We start from the raw sequence: 18258 nt of genomic DNA, 5'->3' as shown, positions 1-18258 counted from the left end.
AGTGAAAAACAGTAAGACAAACAAAGATAGAAAAGTACACACTCGCTCTCTCTTTCACTCTTCTTCCGCTCTCCACTCACCCTCCTCTCACACGAAGAAGAAGAAGAAGAAGAAGAAGAAGAACTCCGAACAAAGCAGCAGCGATCATTGTGGATATACGGAAACTATAGGAAAGGTTCTGATCTGGTGGAGTGAAGAAACTGTGAAACATGTTGCGGGATGTAGGAGATACGAATCAGAAGACAATATTAACTTTGGATTTGTGGAAAACTGGAATACTAATATTGTATTTGTTTTATTTAGATAAAGTGGAAGAAAAGATTTTACGTCTTTCAAAGAGAACTGGCACTGTATGAGAAATCTTTAGATGTGATGATCGTAAGATCCACAAGGTGGCGGTAATGCAATGACATGAATGAACGACAGTCATAAAATCCCAAAGAAGAAGAAGAAGAAGACAAAGAAAATGGCGCATGGTCTGTTTGGTTGAATGTTCGACTGTTTCTCTAAACGAGTTTATCAACGAGCCGTTAACTGCTGCTGAAGAAACATTCACAGAGTTTAAAGAAATCATCGTCAAGTCGGAGGAAGAGATGGATGATCATCGCAGACTGCTGGATTTCTCCCGGAGGCCCCAGATAATCTTACACCGAATAGGTAGGAACCACCAGCGTTTGGATGCAGGTTAAGGTCTAAATGTCTGCACCTTTCTGTATGAGGATCATTTTAGTAAATGTTCTTTTCCCGTATAAATGTTTTGTTAACCGGTAAATGAACGCAGGAATCACAATTACGCTGTGAAAATGGCTTATTGATGTAGAAATAAAATGACCTTTTATGGCTTTTCCTCCTTTAACTACACGAAGCTGAAGTTGGTTTCCGATTCCACCTAATTTTTCACTTCCTTTCGCATCTTTAATAGACTCTGGTTTAAAAACTGCAAGAACTACACTCTTCAAAACCTGGGCTGGATTATTCTGCTCTAATAGCAGAATATTTAAATCCATGTTTGGGATTTGTGAAACTTTTTTCTGATTTGTGAAACTTTATGTAACAGACGGCTGCAGAAGATCTTTCCTTCCAACAACCATCTCCATCTACAATAACTCTTGGAAGAATTCATGAGTAACACCAACATTTAATTTCCCATTAGGATTAATTAAGTGGTTTTGAATTAGAATTGAATTGGAATTTTAAAAAACTGCATGGAACAAGTGTGAATAGTAATCTAAACTTTAGTGAAGTTTCACAAATCCCAAACATGAATTAAAATATTCTGCTATTAGAGAAGAATAATCTAGTCCAAGTTTGAAATACGTAGTTGTTGTAGTTTTGGCATTAGAGCAGTTTTAATATGAGCTGGATGCAAAGATGGGTAAAAATGGCATTTTATTGAAGTTCCACAAATCGGATAAAAGTTTCACAAATCACAAACATGGTTTTAAATATTCTGCTGTTAGTTGAAAATAATCTTGTCCAGGTTTCAAGAGTTTAGGTGTTATGGTAGTTTTGGAATTGTAGCAGTTATACTATAACAGAGATTAAAAAGTGGTGAAATCAACCTTTATTGAAGTTTCACAAATCAGAAACATGGTTATAAATATTCTGCTGTGAGAGCAGATTAACCCAGTCCAGGTTAGAAGAGTCTAGCTGTCGTAGTTTTTAAACTAGAGTCTATTAAAGATGTGGAAGGTAGTGAAAAATTAAGTGGACTCGCCCTTTAGCCATTTCCTGAATCAGAAGCTGGAATCGGAAACCAACTTCAGCTTCGTCCAATGATCTCAGGTAATTACTAATTGGAACGTGCATATATAAGCTAGTAAAGCCTTGCAATGCAAACAGCATGAAACAATAATAGAGGTGTTATTATCTGTCAAACTAAACCTCATATAAAAGTCCAATCAACAAGCCACTGCTGCATTGAGGTGATGTTTCATACGTAGGTGTAACACATGAGAAAACCCGGATCGTGACAGACGACGTGGAGTTTCAAATAATATCAAGTGGCCTAGGCTCTCCCTATTAAAAGTACCCAGGCAAGTCTGGCTTAAAATTATGAAACAGAAGTAGTATACAAAATATATTTTATTTATACATACTTTTATAATATTAAAAATAGACTTTATTATTTTAATTTAAAACCCAATGAAGCACAGCAACCCAGAACAAACACTAGGAGCAGTCTGAGACTTAAAACAACTGCAAACCAAATTAGTAGCACACACCACACACTACAGGATGATCGGTTACGAAATCGCAAGCGACAATCTTAGAGAACGATCAACGTTCTAAAATTGTCGTATGGAGAGGGGGGGGATTGTGTAGTGTGAACTATTGCATCGGGTAGTCGATGTGCCCATCTTCTCTATTTACATCTAATTATTACTATAGGGCAACATGATATACAGACTTTATAATCTGCACTCTTTTGGTTGAATGCAGTATTTATTTCCACTTTGGCTTTATGTTGTTTAATTTTTGTTCAAGTAGATTTTTTATTAATGGAGACTGAGAATCCATTTTATTTATGGTTTTGGTTGTTTTGTTTTGTTCATCAGCTCCAGTGTTTAGTGTTCTTTTGAAAATAAAGTGTATCTATCTTTGGCAGGAAATCGCATGCATTATTACGTCATTTCCATTAAATCAGTGTAAAATGGTCTTCAAACAATATTATCGTTTATCGCAATAATTTTTGAGACGATTAATCGTTCAGCAAAATTTGTTATCGTGACAGGCCTAGTAGCAACAATATAAAAAGCGACACTGACGTTACACAAAACCAGCCACAAGTGACACATCAAAAATCCATTTATCCTACCAGCAGCACATATATTGATGATCCTGCGGCGCCAGCGCTCATCCGACAGACATCCAACTGCACACAACACTCATAGCTTGGCTGCCACACCCGGTGCCTATCTGCACTAATAAGCCCGACAATGCTGTGAACCGGAAGTGAAGGTGGGGAAAAGCATAGACATAATATAATGAGTAGACCCCGCATGGCTGCTCTGGCGTAGGAAATACGGCGGCCATCTTGGAGCGGTCGTCCCTCCTACTTAGCTAAACCAAAACAGCAGAAGATGCCTCAGCACTGCCAGATATTTGTGTTCAGATCGACAGACTAATGACGCGAGATCTCGGGGGATAACGTTTCACAAGTAAAATGGACATATTACAGTTTATATTTTGTGATTAGAATATTACTATACTGTATTTATGTCCACTGACAAAACAACAGCTAATATTAGCTATCAGCTTAGTGTAATACCGGGGTTCAGCCCCGCTATGAAAGCTAACCGAGATTTTGTAAATCTTAAAAAGTTTTAAATATTCCCTAACCTTGATTTAGATTATTCCACACAAGGTGGCAAAGACTCTTATTTATATGAAATTCTTTCACTCTGTCTAAAGTAAAATAGCTCCTGTTTTTGTTTTGAAGGTTTCATAAAGACCATGTGAGGAAGAAGTGGGGAATGTCTTTAAGGAGAGACGGATTCACTGCACTGATGAATCTCAGCTGCTGAATCTCTCTTAAGCTCCTCCTCAGCTGGAAAACATGAATAAAACCTATATAGATATTATGTATATACGCATGTCCATATAAATATGTGTAGTTTAATGCATATTATTCAGCATTAATAATTATTTAAGCATCTTTATTTCTCTCTGATTGTATTATTTTGTGTTTGTATATTTATATGAATATGTATTGATATTACTAAATAACATATAACAAAAAATTATGACTGGTTGTGTGCTTTGTAAAATAATCATAATACAGAAATATCAACACATTCTATTCTGACTCTAATCTGTTTTCCCCACTAAGAATAGTTAAATATGCTCAACCTTATATCAGTCATTCAAAAATACTTTAAAAATCATTTCCTTGTAAATGTTGCTAACCTTTTAATAAGGTTTACAGAAAAATTGGTAAATATCTGTTTAGTATTTAGCGAGTTATGATTGATAAATGCGCTGATACGTCATTGAGTCTGTTAAACATAAAGCTGAGTGGAACGGTCGACCGCTCCAAGATGGCCGCCTTAAATCTCTTCAGTAACAATAGGCAAGAGCGGTCCATGAGGCGTTTATTTATAGTCTACGGGGAAAAAGGGCACAATGACTATGGGCAAAGGTGCATTCATGGGCCCAATATGGGTGGGAATTTACAGCTACTTCATGTAAACACATTTTTCAACTAATATACCAAACAGTTACATAAATAAAAGATGTTCAATGTCCAAACAACTTGAAAATTGCTTGTATAGTTTATTTTTTTCCAGTTTGACAAGCAAATAACAAAGATCAAACTTTACATTAGTGATGTGTTGAGTAATGAAGCGGGTAAGACAGAGAACTCACCTAAACCTGAGCAGTTAAAGTTTTTATTTTTTAGTAATAAATCGTTGTCCCTGGTGACATAGCGAGTAACAAGCCAATCACAACCCTCTTATTTTTGTTTCTAGTTTCTTTTGGATCCAGCCATTGATTCATACAACCAGATTAATCAGAATTTATGTATCAGAATCACAAACATTTTAAACTTGTTTATTCATTGTAAAGCTTCATGTTGTTTTCACGTTGCTTATTTTACATATATTGTCCAGTTGATGTCACAGTAGAGCAAATGAAGCACCGCGGTGCATCGGCTCATGAGTCGAATGATTGGATGGAGTTCCTCAGGGCTTTTAAAAAAGTGGACTAAAATGAAATTTGAATATAATTTATAGTATTTGTTTAAAATCCGTTCATTTGAGAATTCTCCAAATGTCAGCTGGATATGTCGATTCATCTATATCTCTGTCTACGCTCTTGAATTTTCAAATGGTTTTTTGTTCATTTCTGCCTTAAACGATTTACTTCAGTAAAGTTAACAATTACTCTTTTTCTCTGTTTTCTTCTCCAGATTCCCTGAAGTGTAACGTTTATAACCAGGAGAGGAGATCCACTCTGGACCAGGAGGAGTTAGAACCTGTGCAGGTGAAACAAGGACAGGAAGAGCCTGAAGATCATCAGATAAAAGTGGAAGAGAAAGAAGTTTACTGCAGTCGGGCTGAAGAACAGATTGAATTAAAACAGGAGACTGATACCTGCATGTTGGTTCCTGTTGATGAGCAAACAGACCACATTGAATCAGAACCAAACAGGAACCAAGACATCTTCCAGGAAGCTGCTGAAGCTGAGAACCAAAATCAGGAAAGAAGAAAACCTTTCTCATGTGACATCTGTAAAAAGTGTTTTGCTTTCAAATCTGCTTTTGATGCTCACATGAGAACTCATACGGGTGAAAAGCCGTTTTCATGTGTGAACTGTGGAAAATGTTTTAGTCAAAAACAGTATTTAACTCAGCACATGATGATTCACACAGGTGAAAAGCCGTTTTCATGTGTGAACTGTGGAAAATGTTTTAGTCAAAAACACGTTTTAACTCGGCACATGATGATTCACATTGGTGAAAAGCCGTTTTCATGTGTGAACTGTGGAAAACGCTTTAGTCAAAAACAGGTTTTAACTCTGCACATGATGACTCACACTGGTGAAAAGCCGTTTTCATGTGTGAACTGTGGAAAAAGTTTTAGTCAAAAACAGCATTTAACTCGGCACATGATGATTCACACTGGTGAAAAGCCGTTTTCATGTGTGAACTGTGGAAAAGGTTTTAGTCGAAAACAGCATTTGACTCTGCACATGATGATTCACACAAGTGAAAAGCCATTTTCATGTGTGAACTGTGGAAAAAGTTTTAGTAAAAAATGTAATTTAACTCAGCACATGATGATTCACACTGGTGAAAAGCCGTTTTCATGTGTGAACTGTGGAAAAAGTTTTAGTCAAAAAGCTAATTTAACTCAGCACATGATGATTCACACAATTGAAAAGCCGTTTTCATGTGTGAACTGTGGAAAAAGTTTTAGTCAAAAACTTAGTTTAACTCAGCACATGATGATTCACACTGGTGAAAAGCCGTTTTCATGTGTGAATTGTGGAAAAGGTTTTAGTCAAAAACAGCATTTAACTCAGCACATGAGGATTCACACTGGTGAAAAGCCTTTTTCATGTGTGACCTGTGGAAAAAGTTTTAGTCAAAAACTTAGTTTAACTCAGCACATGATGATTCACACTGGTGAAAAGCCGTTTTCATGTGTGACCTGTGGAGAAAGTTTTCGTCACAAGGTGAGTTTAATTCACCACTTGAGGCGTCACACAGGTGAAAAGCAGTAGAAGTATTTTCCATACATGTCCTATGTTGAGGTTCACTATAGAACTGATTTGGTTTAAAACTAGAATGAAAGACTGGAGGGGTTTCATGTCTATAAAGCTGAAAATTGTTGTATTTGTTAAATGTGATCATTTGGATACTTATAGATGTGCAACCATGACACCTTTTCCTTCAGATATGTTTTGTTTTTCTGGTATATTCTGTATCAATAAACAATAATGATAAACTGTATGTTATTGTATTAACATACTGTTTATGTCAAACTGTATGTTGTGTGTGTACAACGTGAAGAGCAGAGGGCTCAGCACACAGCCCTGAGGAGTGCCAGTACTGATGCTGATAGATGAAGAGGCTTGGGGGCCCACTGACTATTTCATGCATTAACAGAGTTTGACCGGACATGGACTCCCTTCCAGAACATTCTCACATGATTGGACTTGAGGGATTGATTTGTATTATTCTGTACCATAGAGAGAGTTTGTGGGGTTTATTTTTGTAGTTTTTTAAATCAACAATAGAATGTACAGAATTGAGTGTTTTCAAAACATCTGCAAAAAAACTATTTGTGATAGTTTTGTCTTTAAAGTAAAATGAGATTTCTTTCAAATTATTGTGACCAGTTTTACTCTACCTAATTAAAATCTTTTCAAATGAAAGAAAACTCATTTGTACTTTAAAGAAAATGCAAGATTCACCACAAACTAATTTTCATGCATTGATTGCACAAAGTACATGTGATTATTTTTAATATTTTGCTTTTTTTCTCTAGTTTTAGCTGTAATATTTTGCTCTGTTTTGCTGCATGCATTTATGTTGAAACAATTTTTATGTGTATTTATATATGTATTTTAGAAAGAAGTTACAGTGTAACATTTCATTGAAGATTAAAAGTTTTGAGTTTTCCTTTAGTGTATGTTATGCCTCATACTTGAACCCAGTAGATGGTGGTACTACAGCTAAACTGGTTGTAGCCACTGTGGTTCCTGTAACTGATGGGTTGCCGGTTCAAACTCCCCACATCCATCTCAGTTGTTGAGTCCTTGAGCAAGGCACCAAACCTGCCTTGCCTGCTGTTAGTCAGAAGTCCGATGGTGCCGATTGTGTAGCAGCTTCTATCAGTCTGCCCTGCTCAAAAAGACAACCATACACAAGTTATTTCAAAACGTCAATCTTGCTTCTCTGACGCCCAACAGCAAGGAGGTATGGCTGCAGACCCTGTTGACCCCAGAGATGCTCCTCTAAACTGCAGCATGACTAAAATTAAAAAGATATACACCAAACATAAGAAAAAAACATACAGCTTTACGATACACGTTACATCGAAAATAAATGTAAGTATGCCCAGACATCTTCAAAGCTGTCATATAAACATCTGTATTTATGCATGTCTATAAAAGGAAATAGACAGATAATTTTGCATATTTTAAATTTCAATTACCTTATGAAAGACAACAAGTCTCTCAACTGCATCACTTGCACTGATTTTTGGAGACTTCTGTCCTCCTGGTTGCGGTGGAAGGAGATGTAAGAGAAGTAACAGCGAGGCCGTTTCTTGGTCATAGCCTGAGGACAAATTTATAAAAGTTTTCAGATATAATATCAGAACTTTATGAGTACTCTGAACAGTCAACTATCTTCAGATATATCTAGGTACTTACTATTTGTGTTAGCAGACAAAAAATATTGTTACATTCTTAGCAGACACTGAGTTATTAGGATTCTCAGTTTTATGGAAATATTAAAATTATAAATTATTATAATCCATGTAAAAATCTTGATAATGAAATATTTAAGGAAATAGGGAAAATACATAGAAGAGAAGTTTGGTGTGGAGATTTTAATTCTCACAATAGTCTATGGGGTAGCAAGAAGACAGATCATAATGGTGAAATAGTGGAAGAATTAATGGATGAAAGGTCATTAGTTTGTCTTAATAATGGAAAAGGTACAAGAGTAAATATACATAAAAATGCAGTTTCATGTCTTGATATTACATTAATATCAGACTGTCTTGTTAATGCATGTGAATGGGATGTTAATTGGGAGTCTACAATAGGGAGTGATCATTTTCCAGTAAGTACAATAATTGATGACAATATAAATAGACAAGAAGAGTTAACATTAATAAGATGGTGCTTTAATAAAGCTAATTGGTTTAAATTTAAAACAAAATGTGAAGAAACAAGTCATGTAGTAACATTAAAAGGTAATATTGAAGAATGTACAAATCAAATAACAGAACATATCTTAAATGCTGCAAATTATAGTATACCAAAAATAAAAGTGAAAGGTCAGAAGAAAGTAGTTCCTTGGTGGAATAATGAATGTAGTAAAACAATTAAAGATCGTAATAAAGCATTTAAAATATTACAGAAAAATGTAACAATCGAAAACAGGAAGATCAACAATGGATGCTCTAACTAGAGTCAGTAATGAAATAGAGAAAGCTTTAAAAATGAAGGAACTAATGATTATAGTATTTTTTGATATAGAAAAAGCGTATGACTCACTATTTAAAGAAGGATTACTTATAAAAATGAAACAGATGGGAATAGGTGGGAGAATGTATAATTGGATAGCAAATTTTCTGCTAGATAGAAAAATAAGAGTAAAAATTGGGAATGATTATTCAAAAGAATTTAATGTTGAAAATGGAATACCTCAAGGTAGTGCAATTAGTCCAATTTTATTTAATATTATGATCAATGATATTTTCTATGATACTGATAAATGTATAAAATCTGCACTATATGCAGATGATGGGGTCATATGGATGAAGGGGAAAAATATTAAATATGTGGTAGGAAATATTAAAAAAGCAATTAGTAAAGTAGAAAAATGGTCTTATGAATGGGGTTTTAAATTATCAGCAAGCAAGTCTTGTTATATGGTTGTCACAAAGAAGAGAAATAATATAGAAACAATAACATTATATGGACAAACGTTAGAAAGAGTAACAGAATATAAATATCTAGGTTTATGGTTGGATAGTTCGTATTCATGGAAAACACATTTAGATAACTTAGAAACCAAGTGTATAAAAGTTATTAATCTATTAAAGGCTGTGGCTGGAAATAATTGGGGTGCAGATAGACAGTCATTATTAAGCATATACAGGGCTCTCATGAGATCAATAATAGATTATGGCAGTATAATATATGGAGCAGCAGCTAAAACATCATTACAAAAAATAGAAAGATTACAGTGTAGGGCTTTACATATATGTACAGGAGCAGTAAAAACAACACCTATTAATGCTCTTTTAATTGAAACTGGGGAAACTCCACTGGAAATGAGGAGAATTAAATTAGCTTTAGCATATTGGATGAAAATCAAAAGTAATAAAGATGATAATGTGAATTCAATTATTTTACAGAATTGTTGGGAATATTTGAAGTTCCAAAGTAATGGATTTGGATGGATGGTTAGGAAATGGATTAAAATGTATAGATTAGAGGACAAGGAAATAGCTCATTTTAATCCAATTAGCGTTATTCCTCCATGGCTAATACCAGAGGTTAATGTAGATTTGAAAATTAATACAATGAAAAATGATTGGAATTTAAATGAAATAGGGATCAAGACTGATATTTATTTAAGAAATACATATAACAATTATCTCAAAATTTATACAGATGGATCTAAGAATCTAAAAGGATATGTGGGAATAGGAATATATATATCAGAGTTTAATAAATTTATTTCTAAAAGAATATCAGATCGTCGGTTTTTACAGCAGAAATGGTGGCAGTTATATTAAGCTTGCAATGGGTTGAGGAGGTCCGACCAGACAGGGTGGTGGTGTGCACAGATTCCAAAGCAGTAGTAGAAAGTATTAAGGGAGAAGGAAACGATAGAAAAGATTTAGTATTAGAAATTCATCATATTTTATTTAGATTATATAGGGGTGGCATTGATGTTTGGTTTTGTTGGGTGCCAGCACATGTAGGAGGAAAAGGCAATGAAAAGGCAGATAAATTAGCAAAAAGGGCTTTAGAGGGGGAAATAACAATTTCAATTCCTTTTGGGAAAGGGGAAGGGAAATCACTTATTAAAAGTAAAGAAATGGAGAAATGGCAAAAAATGTGGAATGAAGATAAGAAAGGAAGAAGATTATATGAAGTACAAAAGTCAGTTCGAACTCGAAGCATTAATGAAAGAAACAGAAGAGAAGAAATAATAATTAGTAGATTAAGAGTAGGTCATACCTACTTAAATGACATGCTTTATACAATAGGGAGGAAAAATAATGATAAATGTGAGAGATGTGGAGAGAAAGAAAATGTAGAACACATAATGATGAACTGTAAGTCATATGAACTCGAAAGGGAAGAATTAAAGAGAATAGTTAGAAACATAAGGCATGAATGGAATCTTAAAGGTATATTAGGAAATGAAGGAAACATAACAGATATTCACAAATTAAGGAAAGCATTGTTTATTTATCTTAAGAATACAAAATAAAAAAATAGAATTTAATAGATGTGAAGTAATGCTGCTACACACTCATGTACAGTAGGTGGCGGTATGCACCTTAAAGTTGCTTGTGATCCGCCATAATAGAAAAGAAGAAGAAGAAGAAGAAGAAGAAGAAGAAGAACTCCGAACAAAGCAGCAGCGATCATTGTGGATATACGGAAACTATAGGAAAGGTTCTGATCTGGTGGAGTGAAGAAACTGTGAAACATGTTGCGGGATGTAGGAGATACGAATCAGAAGACAATATTAACTTTGGATTTGTGGAAAACTGGAATACTAATATTGTATTTGTTTTATTTAGATAAAGTGGAAGAAAAGATTTTACGTCTTTCAAAGAGAACTGGCACTGTATGAGAAATCTTTAGATGTGATGATCGTAAGATCCACAAGGTGGCGGTAATGCAATGACATGAATGAACGACAGTCATAAAATCCCAAAGAAGAAGAAGAAGAAGACAAAGAAAATGGCGCATGGTCTGTTTGGTTGAATGTTCGACTGTTTCTCTAAACGAGTTTATCAACGAGCCGTTAACTGCTGCTGAAGAAACATTCACAGAGTTTAAAGAAATCATCGTCAAGTCGGAGGAAGAGATGGATGATCATCGCAGACTGCTGGATTTCTCCCGGAGGCCCCAGATAATCTTACACCGAATAGGTAGGAACCAGCAGCGTTTGGATGCAGGTTAAGGTCTAAATGTCTGCACCTTTCTGTATGAGGATCATTTTAGTAAATGTTCTTTTCCCGTATAAATGTTTTGTTAACCGGTAAATGAACGCAGGAATCACAATTACGCTGTGAAAATGGCTTATTGATGTAGAAATAAAATGACCTTTTATGGCTTTTCCTCCTTTAACTACACGAAGCTGAAGTTGGTTTCCGATTCCACCTAATTTTTCACTTCCTTTCGCATCTTTAATAGACTCTGGTTTAAAAACTGCAAGAACTACACTCTTCAAAACCTGGACTGGATTATTCTGCTCTAATGGCAGAATATTTAAATCCATGTTTGGGATTTGTGAAACTTTTTTCTGATTTGTGAAACTTTATGTAACAGACGGCTGCAGAAGATCTTTCCTTCCAACAACCATCTCCATCTACAATAACTCTTGGAAGAATTCATGAGTAACACCAACATTTAATTTCCCATTAGGATTAATTAAGTGGTTTTGAATTAGAATTGAATTGGAATTTTAAAAAACTGCATGGAACAAGTGTGAATAGTAATCTAAACTTTAGTGAAGTTTCACAAATCCCAAACATAAATTAAAATATTCTGCTATTAGAGAAGAATAATCTAGTCCAAGTTTGAAATACGTAGTTGTTGTAGTTTTGGCATTAGAGCAGTTTTAATATGAGCTGGATGCAAAGATGGGTAAAAATGGCATTTTATTGAAGTTCCACAAATCGGATAAAAGTTTCACAAATCACAAAGATGGTTTTAAATATTCTGCTGTTAGTTGAAAATAATCTTGTCCAGGTTTCAAGAGTTTAGGTGTTATGGTAGTTTTGGAATTTGAGCAGTTATACTATAACAGAGATTAAAAAGTGGTGAAATCAACCTTTATTGAAGTTTCACAAATCAGAAACATGGTTATAAATATTCTGCTGTGAGAGCAGATTAACCCAGTCCAGGTCAGAAGAGTCTAGCTGTTGTAGTTGTTAAACTAGACTCTATTAAAGTTGTGGAAGGTAGTGAAAAATTAAGTGGACTCGCCCTTTAGCCATTTCCTGAATCAGAAGCTGGAATCGGAAACCAACTTCAGCTTCGTCCAATGATCTCAGGTAATTACTAATTGGAACGTGCATATATAAGCTAGTAAAGCCTTGCAAAGCAAACAGCATGAAACAATAATAGAGGTGTTATTATCTGTCAAACTAAACCTCATATAAAAGTCCAATCAACAAGCCACTGCTGCATTGAGGTGATGTTTCATACGTAGGTGTAACACATGAGAAAACCCGGATCGTGACAGACGACGTGGAGTTTCAAATAATATCAAGTGGCCTAGGCTCTCCCTATTAAAAGTACCCAGGCAAGTCTGGCTTAAAATTATGAAACAGAAGTAGTATACAAAATATATTTTATTTATACATACTTTTATAATATTAAAAATAGACTTTATTATTCTAATTTAAAACCCAATGAAGCACAGCAACCCAGAACAAACACTAGAAGCAGTCTGAGACTTAAAACAACTGCAAACCAAATTAGTAGCACACACCACACACTACAGGATGATCGGTTACGAAATCGCAAGCGACAATCTTAGAGAACGATCAACGTTCTAAAATTGTCGTATGGAGAGGGGGGGGATTGTGTAGTGTGAACTATTGCATCGGGTAGTCGATGTGCCCATCTTCTCTATTTAAATCTAATTATTACTATAGGGCAACATGATATACAGACTTTATAATCTGCACTCTTTTGGTTGAATGCAGTATTTATTTCCACTTTGGCTTTATGTTGTTTAATTTTTGTTCAAGTAGATTTTTTATTAATGGAGACTGAGAATCCATGTTATTTATGGTTTTGGTTGTTTTGTTTTGTTCATCAGCTCCAGTGTTTAGTGTTCTTTTGAAAATAAAGTGTATCTATCTTTGGCAGAAAATCGCATGCATTATTACGTCATTTCCATTAAATCAGTGTAAAATGGTCTTCAAACAATATTATCGTTTATCGCAATAATTTTTGAGACGATTAATCGTTCAGCAAAATTTGTTATCGTGACAGGCCTAGTAGCAACAATATAAAAAGCGACACTGACGTTACACAGAACCAGCCACAAGTGACACATCAAAAATCCATTTATCCTACCAGCAGCACATATATTGATGATCCTGCGGCGCCAGCGCTCATCCGACAGACATCCAACTGCACACAACAACACTCATAGCTTGGCTGCCACACTCGGTGCCTATCTGCACTAATAAGCCCGACAATGCTGTGAACCGGAAGTGAAGGTGGGGAAAAGCATAGACATAATATAATGAGTAGACCCCGCATGGCTGCTCTGGCGTAGGAAATACGGCGGCCATCTTGGAGCGGTCGTCCCTCCTACTTGGCTAAACCAAAACAGCAGAAGATGCCTCAGCACTGCCAGATATTTGTGTTCAGATCGACAGACTAATGACGCGAGATCTCGGACGATAACATTTCACAAGTAAGATGGACATATTACAGTTTATATTTTGTGATTAGAATATTACTATACTGTATTCATGTCCACTGACAAAACAACAGCTAATATTAGCTATCAGCTTAGTGTAATACCGGGGTTCAGCCCCGCTATGAAGGCTAACCGAGATTTTGTAAATCTTAAGTTTTAATTATTCCCTAACATTGATTTAGATTATTCCACACAAGGTGGCAAAGACTCTTATTTATATGAAATTCTTTCACTCTGTCTAAAGTAAAATAGTTCCTGTTTTTGTTTTGAAGGTTTCATAAAGACCATGTGAGGAAGAAGTGGGGAATGTCTTTAAGGAGAGACGGATTCACTGCACTGATGAATCTCAGCTGCTGAATCTCTCTTAAGCTCCTCCTCAGCTGGAAAACATGAATAAAACCTATATAGATATTATGTATATATGCAAGTCCATATAAATATGTGTAGTTTAATGCATATTATTCAGCATTAATAATTATTTAAGCATCTTTATTTCTCTCTGATTGTATTATTTTGTGTTTGTATATTTATATAAATATGTATTGATATTACTAAATAACATATTTAAAAATTATGACTGGTTGTGTGCTTTGTAAAATAATCATAATACAGAAATATCAACACATTCTATTCTGACTCTATTCTGTTTTCCGCACTAAGAATAGTTAAATATGCTCAACCTTATATCAGTCATTCAAAAATACTTTAAAAATCATTTCCTTGTAAATGTTGCTAACCTTTTAATAAGGTTTACAGAAAAATTGGTAAATATCTGTTTAGTGTTTAGTGAGTTATGATTGATAAATGCGCTGATACGTCATTGAGTCTGTTAAACATAAAGCTGAGTGGAACGGTCGACCGCTCCAAGATGGCCGCCTTAAATCTCTTCAGTAACAATAGGCAAGAGCGGTCCATGAGGCGTTTATTTATAGTCTATGGGGAAAAGGGGCACAATGACTATGGGCAAAGGTGCATTCATGGGCCCAATATGGGTGGGAATTTACAGCTACTTCATGTAAACACATTTTTCAACTAATATACCACCCAGTTACATAAATAAAAGAAGTTCAATGTCCAAAAAACTTGAAAATTGCTTTTATAGTTTATTTTTTCCCGTTTGACAAGCAAATAACAAAGATCAAACTTTACATTAGTGATGTGTTGAGTAATGAAGCGGGTAAGACAGAGAACTCACCTAAACCTGAGCAGTTAAAGTTTTTATTTTTTAGTAATAAATCGTTGTCCCTGGTGACATAGCGAGTAACAAGCCAATCACAACCCTCTTTTCTATTTGTTTCTAGTTTTCTTTTTGATCCAGCCATTGTTTCATACAACCAGATTAATCAGAATTTATGTATCAGAATCACAAACATTTTAAACTTGTTTATTCATTGTAAAGCTTCATGTTGTTTTCACGTTGCTTATTTTACACATATTGTCCAGTTGATGTCACAGTAGAGCAAATGAAGCACCGCGGTGCATCGGCTCATGAGTCGAATGATTGGATGGAGTTCCTCAGGGCTTTTAAAAAAGTGGACTAAAATGAAATTTGAATATAATTTATAGTATTTGTTTAAAATCCGTTCATTTGAGAATTCTCCAAATGTCAGCTGGATATGTCGATTCATCTATATCTCTGTCTACGCTCTTGAATTTTCAAATGGATTTTTGTTCATTTCTGCCTTAAACTATTTTCTGCCTTAAACTATTTAAGGCAATTACTCTTTTTCTCTGTTTTCTTCTCCAGATTCCCTGAAGTGTAACGTTTATAACCAGGAGAGGAGATCCACTCTGGACCAGGAGGAGTTAGAACCTGTGCAGGTGAAACAAGAACAGGAAGAGCCAGAAGATCATCAGATAAAAGTGGAAGAGAAAGAAGTTTACTGCAGTCAGGCTGAAGAACAGATTGAATTAAGTCAGGAGACTGATACCTGCATGGTGGTTACTGTTGATGAGCAAACAGACCAAATTGAATCAGAACCAAACAGGAACCAAGTCATCTTCCAGGAAGCTAAGAACCAAAATCAGGAAAGAAGAAAACCTTTCTCATGTGTCATCTGTAAAAAGCGTTTGACTTTCAAATCTGATTTTGATGCTCACATGATGATTCACACTGTTGAAAAGCCGTTTACATGTGTGAACTGTGGAAAATGTTTTAGTCAAAAACAGGTTTTAACTAAGCACATGATGATTCACACTGGTGAAAAGCCGTTTTCATGTGTGACCTGTGGAAAAAGTTTTAATCAAAAACAGGTTTTAACTAAGCACATGATGATTCACACTGGTGAAAAGCCGTTTTCATGTGTGACCTGTGGAAAAAGTTTTAGTCGAAAACTTAGTTTAACTCAGCACATGATGATTCACACTGGTGAAAAGCCGTTTTCATGTGTGAACTGTGGAAAAAGTTTTAGTCGAAAACTTAGTTTAACTCAGCACATGATGATTCACACTGGTGAAAAGCCGTTTTCATGTGTGAACTGTGGAAAAAGTTTTAGTCGAAAACTTAGTTTAACTGAGCACATGATGATTCACACTGGTGAAAAGCCGTTTTCATGTGTGAATTGTGGAAAAGGTTTTTGTCAAAAACAGGTTTTAACTCAGCACATGATGATTCACACTGGTGAAAAGCCATTTTCATGTGTGAATTGTGGAAAAGGTTTTAGTCGAAAACAGCATTTTACTCGGCACATGATGATTCACACTGGTGAAAAGCCGTTTTCATGTGTGACCTGTGGAAAAGGTTTTAGTCACAAAGAGCATTTAACTCAGCACATGATGATTCACACTGGTGAAAAGCCGTTTTCATGTGTGAAATGTGGAAAAGGTTTTAGTCGAAAACAGGATTTAACTCGGCACATGATGAGTCACACAGGTGAAAAGCCGTTTTCATGTGTGAACTGTGGAAAACGTTTTAGTCAAAAACCTAGTTTAACTCAGCACATGATGATTCACACTGGTGCAAAGCCGTTTTCATGTGTGAATTGTGGAAAAATGTTTAGTCAAAAACAGGTTTTAACTCAGCACATGAAGATTCACACTGGTGAAAAGCCGTTTTCATGTGTGACCTGTGGAAACGTTTTTTGTCATAAACAGGTTTTAACTCAGCACATGATGATTCACACTGGTGAAAAGCCGTTTTCATGTGTGACCTGTGGAAAAGGTTTTTGTCAAAAACAGGTTTTAACTCAGCACATGATGATTCACACTGGTGAAAAGCCGTTTTCATGTGTGAATTGTGGAAAAGGTTTTAGTCGAAAACAGCATTTTACTCGGCACATGATGATTCACACTGGTGAAAAACCATTTTCATGTGTGACCTGTGGAGAAAGTTTTCGTCACAAGGTGAGTTTAATTCACCACTTGAGGCGTCACACAGGTGAAAAGCAGTAGAAGTATTTTCCATACATGTTCTTTATTGAGGTTCACTATAGAACTGATTTGGTTTAAAACTAGAATGAAAGACTGGAGGGGTTTCATGTCTATAAAGCTGAAAATTGTTGTATTTGTTAAATGTGATCATTTGGATACTTGGAGATGTGCAACCATGACACATTTTCCTTCAGAGATGCTTTCTTGTTCTTTTTGGCATATTCTGTATCAAAAAACAATAATGATAAACTGTATGTTATTGTATTAACATACTGTTTATGTCAAACTGTATGTTGTGTGTGTACAATGTGAAGAGCAGAGGGCTCAGCACACAGCCCTGAGGAGTGCCAGTACTGATGCTGATAGATGAAGAGGCTTGGGGGCCCACTGACTATTTCATGCATTAACAGAGTTTGACCGGACATGGACTCCCTTCCAGAACATTCTCACATGATTGGACTTGAGGGATTGATTTGTATTATTCTGTACCATAGAGAGAGTTAGTGGGGTTTATTTTTGTAGTTTTTTAAATCAACAATAGAATGTACAGAATTGAGTGTTTTCAAAACATCTGCAAAAAAAGTATTTGCGATATTTTTGTCTTTAAAGTAAAATGAGATTTCTTTCAAATTATCGTAACCAGTTTTACTCTACCTAATTAAAATATTTTCAAATGAAAGAAAACGCATTTGTACTTTAAAGAAAATGCAAGATTCACCACAAACTAATTTTCATGCATTGATTGCACAAAGTACATGTGATTATTTTTAATATTTTGCTTTTTTTCTCTAGTTTTAGCTGTAATATTTTGCTCTTTTTTGCTGCATGCATTTATGTTGAAACAATTTTTATGTGTATTTATATATGTATTTTAGAAAGAAGTTACAGTGTAACATTTCATTGAAGATTAAAAGTTTTGAGTTTTCTTTTAGTGTATGTTGTGCCTCATACTTGAACCCAGTAGATGGTGGTACTACAGCTAAACTTGTTGTAGCCACTGTGGTTCCTGTAACTGA

General features: G+C 35.2%; 2 protein-coding genes across 2 annotated transcripts; both read left to right on the top strand.

Annotated features, from left to right (window-relative positions):
* Positions 1 to 5289: 5289 nt before the first annotated feature.
* On the top strand, positions 5290 to 6457 carry LOC116730968 (gastrula zinc finger protein XlCGF8.2DB-like; the record flags this gene model as incomplete). Its single annotated transcript, XM_032580542.1, has 1 exon — positions 5290 to 6457. A coding segment is annotated over one exon (939 nt), but the record flags the coding sequence as incomplete, so codon positions are not given.
* A 9582-nt stretch (positions 6458 to 16039) lies between these two features.
* Positions 16040 to 16690, top strand: LOC116730985 (gastrula zinc finger protein XlCGF8.2DB-like; the record flags this gene model as incomplete). The annotated part of the gene is made up of 2 exons (XM_032580561.1): positions 16040 to 16462; positions 16547 to 16690. Coding segments are annotated over 2 exons (567 nt in total), but the record flags the coding sequence as incomplete, so codon positions are not given.
* Positions 16691 to 18258: the final 1568 nt, after the last annotated feature.

The sequence above is a fragment of the Xiphophorus hellerii genome, chromosome 13 (assembly GCF_003331165.1).
Source record: "Xiphophorus hellerii strain 12219 chromosome 13, Xiphophorus_hellerii-4.1, whole genome shotgun sequence".
Classification (NCBI taxonomy): Eukaryota; Metazoa; Chordata; class Actinopteri; order Cyprinodontiformes; family Poeciliidae; genus Xiphophorus; species Xiphophorus hellerii.
The sequence above is the reverse complement of the archived record's forward strand: the minus strand, read 5'-3'. Positions and strand labels throughout refer to the sequence as shown.